This window comes from Peromyscus eremicus, chromosome 1, assembly GCF_949786415.1.
Source record: "Peromyscus eremicus chromosome 1, PerEre_H2_v1, whole genome shotgun sequence".
NCBI classification, from domain to species: Eukaryota; Metazoa; Chordata; class Mammalia; order Rodentia; family Cricetidae; genus Peromyscus; species Peromyscus eremicus.
The window spans coordinates 149,439,260-149,449,064 of NC_081416.1; the positions used below are offsets into that span (position 1 = coordinate 149,439,260).

The 9,805-nt window shown below is 45.9% G+C and overlaps 1 protein-coding gene across 1 annotated transcript in view; it reads left to right on the forward strand.

Moving 5' to 3' along the window:
- Nucleotides 1-7,972, forward strand: part of Slc6a5 (solute carrier family 6 member 5) — a 49,656-nt gene extending 41,684 nt beyond the window's left edge. The window contains exons 13-15 of the mRNA XM_059253363.1: nucleotides 23-123; nucleotides 4,625-4,792; nucleotides 7,817-7,972. Of these exons, the coding sequence (XP_059109346.1) occupies nucleotides 23-123; nucleotides 4,625-4,792; nucleotides 7,817-7,972 (425 nt within the window). The remainder of the gene's footprint in view (nucleotides 1-22; nucleotides 124-4,624; nucleotides 4,793-7,816) is intronic.
- The last annotated feature ends 1,833 nt before the right edge of the window (nucleotides 7,973-9,805 follow it).

Genomic DNA, 9,805 nt, shown 5'->3' on the forward strand with positions numbered 1-9,805 from the left:
GACCTCTATTGTCTCTTTGCAGGCTTGCAGAGGTTCTGTGAAGACATCGAGATGATGATTGGATTCCAGCCCAACATCTTCTGGAAAGTCTGCTGGGCATTCGTCACCCCGACCATTTTAACTGTAAGGGCTGAGAGCTTTTTCTCACAGACCCTGCCTAGTGTGCATGCCGGTGTCCTACCTTTGAACACGTGTGCCTCCCCGTGAGCCTGGGGAGCTGGTGGGATGGGTATTGCTCTTGTCTTCCAGGTGGGTAACCTGAAGCTCAGAAAGGTGAAGTGACTTACCTACAGGTACCCAGCTGGTCAGGGGAGGAGCTGGGACTGATAGATAGGCATCAGCACATCTGTATAGAGTGTGCACATTATATCCGTCTGCCTTATGTGCTAGTAGCTAGCAGTCCACAGCCATGTAAACCACACATCTACCAAGGGCCAGATTCTGTTCGAGGTGCTTTGTGGGTAGAGCTTCTTCTCTCACAGTCCTGCCAGGCTGGCATAATTTTTTCGGCCTCGCAGAAGGGGAATGTCCTATTTCATTTTCAACTGCCATAATAAGCTACCCTAACAAAAACAACTCAGGGACAAAAGGGTTTATTCCCATGTACAGTTCCAGGTTGTAGTTCATCGTAAGGAGGAAGTCATGGTGGGAGAAGCCGGAAGCAGCTAGGTCCGCCCACAGTCAAGAGCAGAGAGAAATGAAGGCACCCATGCTTGTCAGTGCTCAGCTGGCTTTTCACTTTTCAGAAAAGGATTTATTCTGCTATCTCATTACATGTGTGTCTGTGTGCATGTATGTGCAGGTGCATGTGGGTGCCTGCAGAGTCCAGAAGGTGGCATTGGGTCCCTTGGAGCTGGAGTTACAGGTGGCTGTGAGCTGGGAACAAAACTCCAGTCCTCTACAAGGGCAGCGAGCGCTCTTAACCCTTTGAGCCATCTCTCCAGTCCCTGATCTCTATAATATGAGACACCACCCCCCACTCCCGCCTAGGGAATGATGCAATCCAGAGTGATTGCATCTTCCTAGATCAGTTGACAGAAGCATGATGATACCCCATAGGCCAAGCTGAACTACACAATCCTTCACTGAGACTCCCTTCCAGGTGATTCTGGGTTGCATCAAGTTGACAATTAAAACTAAATATCACTGCTAGGCAGTGGGAATGCACACCTTCAATCCCAACACTCAGGAGGCAGAGGCAGGTGGATCTCTGTGTGAGTTCGAGGCCAGCCTGGTCTGCAGAAATAAGTTCCGGGAGAGAAACCTTGTCTCAGAAAAAACCAAAACACCACCACCAGCAGCAGCAGCAATATATCACAGGGAAACTGAAGCCTGGCGTTATGTGACTGACCTAGTGTTGAATGTACAATAGTTGGCAGCAGTCTGGATTTGAACCTACATGTTCCAGCTCCTAATCACCACGCAGTGTGTCTGCTCTACACCTAATGTAGTTTTAATCAGGCTTTCTCCATCGATTTTATTGCTTTGAGAGCCATTTTGTCATCTTCACACGTGAGGATGGTGTTTTGAGATCACCTGACATTCGCCTTTCTAACGAACAGAGCCTTTCATGTGCCCATGATCTGTACGGGACTTAGCCTCACACTTTGTCACCCTCATTATTGTGCCAGAATCTGTCAGAGTGGCCTCACTCTCTTCCCCAAGCATTAGTTAGCAGAGATTTTGTCTTTCCCATCCTCTGAGGCTTGTCTTTTTCTTCCACTGGCTTTGGGAGTTCTTTTTGAGCAAAGCTGAAGGAAATTGTTTGCAATTTCTATTTGTCCAGTAGGTGGCACTAGAAACCAGACAAAGAGCCCACTTGTCACTGCCAGAGACCTGCTTTGCTTAAGATGAAGGATGGCTAAAAGCAAGTGCAATGAAAATACATGTTTTCTTCATTTGCTTGCCCCCTTTTTTTTCCTGCCTCAGAGTGTGTTTTAATCAAACCCCATCTTTCTGAAACACTAGAGGTTTAGATGGGAAATCCATTCCACAGTCTTTGTTTTCTACGTTGACACCAATAGCTTACCCACATCCATCTCCGTGGCCTGAAAAGTCCCACCGGAGTTGGGGGGTGAGAACTGAAAAGTTTTGAAGACAGATGCTCAGAGCTGAAGTGTGTGGGGAGTTGGCTTAGCTTGTGGGTGTGAGGATGAGGGTGCTACCTGTTGTCTACACACGCTGCGGCAGCAAATCCCGTCCCTGCTGACCTTTGACCCCCTCCTCTTCACTCCTCATGGTTTATTATCAGCTGAGTCGATGTTAGAATTTGTTCTAGATCCTGCCCTCCTTTTCCTCTAGTCCCAGAAGAGTGTTAGAATTTTTCTGTGTTCTGTGGAAACACACCACGAGGTCATCCTCCTCCTGCTGCTCCTAGGGGGAGGAGGCGTTTTGAGGCAGGCCCTTCAGCAGCCTTGAAGTTTACACCCATGCTGTCTTTCCACTTTTCAAGTGTGTGCATCGAGGCTCAGAGAGAGTAAGGAATTTGCTGAAGCCACAAGACCACATGAACAAAATATTGCCTCTGAGGTAGGGTGGGCTTCAACCCCAAATTATGCATTCTGAGAGTCTAGGCTCCCAACCTCAGTTTGAGTTAAAATAGGTCAGTCTTCAGAATCAGGAGAAGGAATTCTAAGAGCTTGTTGTTTCTTATTTTCATTCTTGTAAAGATCCTCAGTTCTGCTCCGATTTGCTAGATTTCATGTCAGAAGCTGTGGAGATGCCCTGGAACTGTCTGGAGGTAGATTTCTCTGTGCTGTTTGGAGCAAGAGATGTGGTCAGTTCCATCATCACCAACCAGTGGGTCTCCTATGTCTGCTTTGGTAGCTGTCAGTCAAAGGCAGGGATAGGCATGACTCAGTGGCTAAATCCCCATTTCTTGTGGCAAAGCCTACTCAAGGGCAGGCTTTCATCAAAGCTGACTTGGCAAAGGGAAATTTATGGCATGCAACCAGCTTGTGCCTAAAAGTTTGATGTGATATTTGCACAAGTGGAAATGGGTGTCAAAGGTCTCAGCCCTGCCTATATTTTGCCATTTACCTCCATAGCATACATGTCTTTGAGTTCTTGGCCTAGGGTAAGATTATGGGTTTAAATTACTTCATGGCCTCTGAAATAAAATCCATCATTCTTCTTGGTGCTGTGGTGGATTTATGGAGCCATAAATATCCTCATGCAATTATCATATGCATAGTCTGATCACGTTACTGAGTAAGGCACACACATAAGCAGATGCATTGCTATTTATATAGTAAATGAAATAGTGCAGCATGCTGTAATGACATCGGGCCATACTTCCAATAGACTGGCTAATAAAGCTTAATGACTCCAGGGGCAAGTGTTTGAAAGGTCGGGGGGCTAATGTAGACTTCACTCTCCATGGGAGCCTTGTCTTCAGGCTCACATTGCTTTGAATCGACATATGAATTATTGCTGCATTGGAAGAATCCCTTACCCTGGCAGCCTGGGTGCTTTGTGCTTGTGTAGGGTTTCACACTTCCCCCAAGTGCTCCCACCTATTATTTTCACTAATGTAATCCCCTCCCATCACTTTGTGACTCTGACTCTACAGCTCAAGGTAGGAAGGTAGAGGTAGAGCCGGGGATAGGACGTGTGGACAATTCTAGGCTACAGGCAGGAAGAACACACAGAACCACATTGCCTAGGGAAATGGTGCCTGGGACTGGGCTGGGGCTATCTGAAGCCTGGTTCCCTAGAAAGGTGACTCTGTCTTCAGTACATGCCTTCCCTTGGCCCTCTTCAGCTGCCCAGCCAAGCCTTTGGATGGATCTCAGAGCTGTAGTCAGTCGAAGTATGATGAGACAGCAGCTAATGGGCAAACCCCAAATTATACCCTTTTAAAAAATGAGGAAGGACTCTGGAGCAAATGCTAGATTTCTGACCCCAGAAAACCCCAGCCCTGTATACATGGTGTGAAATATACCCATTTTGTGGCTGAGAAGTCTGAGAGGCCCCTCGGCTCATTAGCAGTAGAGCCAGGTCTCTGGACTCACTGGCGATGACACTGTTCACCTTGAGTCAGTGGAGGGGGCTGCACATCTTCTCTCTCTGCCGTGGCTTCTTACAGGACCATGCTTCTAGACCAGTCATCTCCAGGGGACCATTTTTGGTCTCATACAGTTAACTTCAGAGGCAGCTCCTATATGTGGGTCATTCCTTGTTCAAGGACGAGGCCAAGTGGATTCAATTAAAAAGATTGAAATATATAAATTTAACACATCTTCCCCCCATTATAACAAAGGCTTGGTTATCAATGATAGTTCAGAAAATCTCTTCAGAACTCCCAGCATCCTCTCTCCTACCTGTCCTGTCAGTCACAGTGCTGTTTCTCTTGGTGTGGCCTCTCCGTGTGGAGACGCATGCCCACACCCTGCTGACTTCCTATGGGACGGCAAACACAGGCGGAGCAGCAGCTGAATGTATGTATGTATGCCACCTTCATCTCCGTGGAGTTTACTTTCTTCAATTAGAAAATCCCTTTTCAGATGGACAAGAGCATACATAAGAGGCGGTCAGCGGAATGAAAACATGGAGCACGTGCCTGTTGAATGAACGAATGACTCACATCATCACCCTAATGTACCTTTCTCCTCTTCTCTCCTAGTTTATCCTTTGCTTCAGCTTCTACCAGTGGGAGCCCATGACCTACGGCTCTTACCGCTACCCTAACTGGTCCATGGTGCTTGGATGGCTGATGCTCGCCTGCTCTGTTATCTGGATCCCGATTATGTTTGTGATAAAAATGTATCTGGCTCCTGGCAGATTTATTGAGGTAATTCTACTGGCTCCTTTCCCCCTGCTAGCCTCTCCCAAGGGAGAGATCCTAAAAGCTCTATGCATTAAAAACAAAAGATTCAGTAAACGCATTCAAGAAGGATACTGGATGAGTAAGCGATTACAGTTGCCGCCGATTCTATTAAACCATTTTTATTATGTATTATTCCTGTAACAGAGGAGCCCAGCCAATCGTCAGGCTGAGCTGTTATTGTGCTATTCCTCACTGTTCTGGCAGCCCTGGGATGGATGATCAGAATGTCTCCTCTTTCCTAGAGTTTCCACCCCCTCCTCCTCGGGCTGCTATTTACATCTTGGAGTTTGTTTTTTAACCACACATAGGGTTTCCCCTTTCCTAGTGTTCCTCTACATCCAAGCCTCCTCCCTCCCAAATGTGACCACTGCCTCCTATTGTTCCTGGGTTAAAAATGGCTGAAGAGCCAAGCTGATTAAAAATATGATGACTCTCAAAAAAAAAAAAAGGTGACTCTCAGGGTGTAATGAGCATTCCAGGGCACGGCGGGAATGAGGGGAGGCTGGCTTTTCTTTACCAGCTGTCATAGTTAGGTTCTGTTGCTCCAATAAAACCATGACCAAAAGCAGCTTGGGGAGGAAGGGTTTACTTCTCAGTATTCCTAGGTCTCAATCCCTCAGGGAGGGAAGTTGGGGCAAGAGCTTGAGGCCGGAACCTAGAGATAGGAACAGAAGCAGAGGAGTGCTGCTTACTGGCTTGCTCCCTTTGTTTTCTTATATAACTCAAGACCATCTGCTTGGACTGGCATTGCTACAGTGGACTGGGCCCTCCCATGTCAGTCATGAATCATGACAATGTCCCAAGACTTGCCTACAGGCTGATCTGATGGAGAAAATTCCTCGGTGGTTGGCATTCCCTCTTTCTAGATGATTGTAGCTGTTCCAGGCTAACTAGCACACCAGCCAATCCCTATCTGAACCCATTTTTCTCTTGTCCTGAAAATAACCCTGACCTTTTCCACCGAGTGGGTGGGGCTGCCACTGAAGAACCACCCAGCTTTTCTTACTTATGAGAAGTCACTTGTTCAAGCACACCTGTAATTCTAGCATTTGGGAAGTACAAGCAGGAGGATCAGGAGTTCAAGGCCATCCTTAACTGTATAGTGAACTTTAGACTAGCCTGGGCTATGTGAGACCCTATCTCAAAGGAAAAAAGGACTCTTGCCTAGGTGGGCTGAGAATGAGTGAACTCTGTCTCCATCCTGAAGGCATTTGAACCATATCAGCGCTGGATCAGGGTCTGATCTAGAGGCACCTGGAAGCTTGTCATAAATGCAGACAGACAGTCAGGCTCTCATGACTGCACTGAGCTCAGTGGAATCCTGGCCTCATCTTCCAGTGATTTAGATGCATGCTCATGTTTAGGAAGCATCTAGACCAGTGGTTCTCAGCCCTCCTAATGCTTTGACCTCTTAATACAGTTCCTCATGTCGGGGTGACCCCCAACCCTAAAATGGTTTTCATTGCTACTTCATAACTGTGATTTTGCTACTGTTAGGAATCATTATGTAAACATTTTTGGAGTTAGAGGTTTGCCAGCGGGGTTGAAACCCACAGGTTGAGAACGGCTGAGCTAGAGCAATGTAAAGAAATACCTGTTCACTGGGGTGGAGAACAACCGTGTGGGGTCTGCTCTTGGGCAGCTAGATCCACATGAGGAAGAGGCTGGAGTGAGAAGCAGGATGGGGGTGAGCGCATGGCCAGCACACAACACTAGCAGTCACTTGGGGTGGGTCAGTAGGTAGCCCTTGTCTTCAATGACCTCGAGATGAAGATGGGTGCTCATACTCAAGTTGTATTCTGGTTTGCATGCCCAGAAAAATCTGTTCATTGTCTTGTGGTGTAAATCGACTCTGGCACCAACTACTCCCAGGGTGCCACTCCTCATAGCCACCTTCCTGCCAGAGGCCTCAAGAATCTCTTTCTCCAAACAGAACCTGCTGTAACCTCTGCTTCTGTTGTTGCAGCCTGGAATTCTCTAGATTGATGGGTTGGCTGTGCAAATTTATTATGGTTAATTTGGGACACAAAGGTTGCAAGCTGATGATTAAGGGGAGATTAAACTAACAGCTACAAGAACCAGATTCCCTTTAATAGGTAATAAACATATAATTATTCCCTCTTATATAGTAAGAAGTAAGCTTTCTTTTCTTTTTCTAGATGTTTCTGTCAGATTTTATTTTCTATAAAAACTTCAGTTGAAGGACTAGAGACACCCCATTATTTTAAAGCTAACCTATATGAACCTGCACTGCTGAACCAAGTCAGAAACATATATTTTTGTTAACAGATAATTAAAATCTTTGTTCGTGCTTGGTGATATATCTTTGGGGTTGGTTTTTTTCTTTGCCATTTATATACTTTTGGGAAATATGCTAAACAAAATCCAATTATTTTGATGTAGCAACACACCATTGAGACTACAGAACAAATGTAATTGAGCCCATGACTTTCGCTGTTTGGGAGCAGAAGTAGAAACTTGTGGGTTCTCTTCACTTGGTCGGGGGAGATGTATAATTAAAATCTGGGCCCTTTGTCTTCTACTAATTTTTTTTTTTTTTTTTTTTTGGTTTTTCAAGACAGGGTTTCTCTGTGTAGCTTTGCACCTTTCCTGGAACTCACTCTGTAGACCAGGCTGGCCTTGAACTCACAGAGATCCGCCTGCCTCTGCCTCCTGAGTGCTGGGATTAAAGGCGTGCGCCACCACCGCCCGGCATCTTCTACTAATCTTGTGCAAGGCAAACATGGAGCAATCATAATGTTGCTTTCAGGGTGTTGTAAACAATTTCAAGTGAGCCAAACTGAGTCTTGATTTTTCCATCCTTGGGCTGGTTAATGAATGCGGGCTAGTCTCACTGCAGGAACCTCTTGGCTCCAGTGAGGGATCTGGAGCAGTGGTCCCTAGCCTTTTGAAGATGGCTAGGGGTGCCATAGTGGAGGAAGGTACAGTTCTGTTATAACTACGTGTGTCTTTGACTTTTTTTTGCAGAGGCTGAAGTTGGTATGCTCGCCACAGCCAGATTGGGGCCCATTCTTAGCTCAGCACCGTGGAGAGCGTTACAAGAATATGATCGACCCCTTGGGAACCTCGTCCCTGGGACTCAAACTGCCAGTGAAGGATTTGGAACTGGGCACCCAGTGCTAGTCCAGTAGTGTGGATGGTCCTGTATTACTCCTGGTTTTCCTCTCTGCCTCCCCTTCACACTTTCGCCAGCTTTATTCCCAATTCTCTTCTTTCTCCCCACACTTTGCTTCACAGCCGTGCATGAGAGTGTTCCATAGAAAAGTAGGACATAGTGTCTGTCGCATGCTGTAGTGAGAGTCACACAGACCACTGGAAGCACTGTCTGCCTGTGTCTGTGATATCAGTTTCTGGAAGGACTGGTCCCCTGATTGGGTGCTTCATTCATCCTGCAGGGGGTGGGGGGATTGACAGGTGAGTGCTGGCAGGTGCATGGTTTGGCAGTAGAGAAATTCCGATGTGTGTTCTCGTTGCTGGAAGGAATAGGGCATGAGGAGAATGCAGACATTCAGGACTGTGGATTTGGACTCATCAACACTATCCAGCTCAGTTGGGCAATGCCATGATCTCATTCAGAAGCCGAAAGTTCAGGTCAGGTGCATTTAGGCAGATGGCAGTGCTGGAATTTGTTCTAGATGCAGACAAGGCTGGTAGGTGGATTTGGACACCACTGGGTGGTTTGCTTTGCATATCTGTTTCCTTTATTTTGACCAAATATACCATGCATTCAGATGCTTCATCTCTCTATGCTGTGGATCTGAAGGGACTGTCCATTCTCTTTCCGCAGTCTGTCTGTCCTCCTCCTCCTTCCCTTTCCTCCTCCTCCTCCTCCTCCTCTCCCATCTTTATAATAACCACATTTGGGAGTTAATTCTTTGGGTCTTTTCTTCCACCCTGTGCACAAGAAGCCAGGCTTTGATTTGCACGTCCACTTTTGTACTGCTGTTCTATTTGCCATGATGTCTTTAGCACCATGGTTCAGTGCCATGGCATGCTGTCTCTTTGCCTCCAAATCTCTTTCTATAAGCTGTAGATACCTTGTCATTCAACCTCTGGGAAAATGAGACTTACCCTGGTTCTGTCTGTATATTATATATATATGGGACACAAACTCTTAAATGATACTTTCTCAATTTTTACTCCTTTTTAAGTAACAGTAAATGCCAATTGTGGCCATAGGGAAATCAGAGAAATTAAGAGATTGGTAGAAAGCAACCATATTATTCCTCACCCCTGGGGTTGTACGTCTTAGGTCACTGTATTTCCAGGACTTTCTGATAAATACAGCTTAGCTAGATAGTGAGTAAGCCAATTAAGACTATAGCTCTTAAGACTGCATTTAGCCAGTTCAATTTCTGGAACTCCCTATTCACAGTGTTTATTGTTACTGCCCTCTAGTGAGAATAAGCCACCCATCTGCAGAGCCTGGCCAGGCGTACCCTTTATTACAGTGTCTCCCAAGCAAGCATATATGAAACTCATTTAAAATGTGGTGTGTGCTCATGCAGTATGTACACATAGCATGTAGTGGTGTTTTCTGTCCTTATAAATATCTTAGGAATCACCACAAAGATGGCGAGCTTAGAGTAGCATAGTCTGGGCTTTTATTTCTTTTCCTCTTACAGTATTAATATCACAACCAAAATCATTTCCTCTAGGGGAGACTGGTTCAATCATTTTCTTATGAGTTGTCTTCATATAACAGGGTCTCAGGCAAAGTTTTCGGTTCAAATCTTGTATATTGATGTGACATTTTCATCCCACACAATGGCAATAATGCCCCAACAACAGATTTTAACACATCCTTTTAAAAAGATGACTTCCACTGTGTAAAGTGTCTGAAATCATTGTATTGGACTCTCCCTTTCCTAGGGCAAGTGCTCACACCACCTGCCAACAATGATGGGTACTTGGATTTCTCAGAGTAGCCATGACAGGTTTTAGGGAAGGGATCGT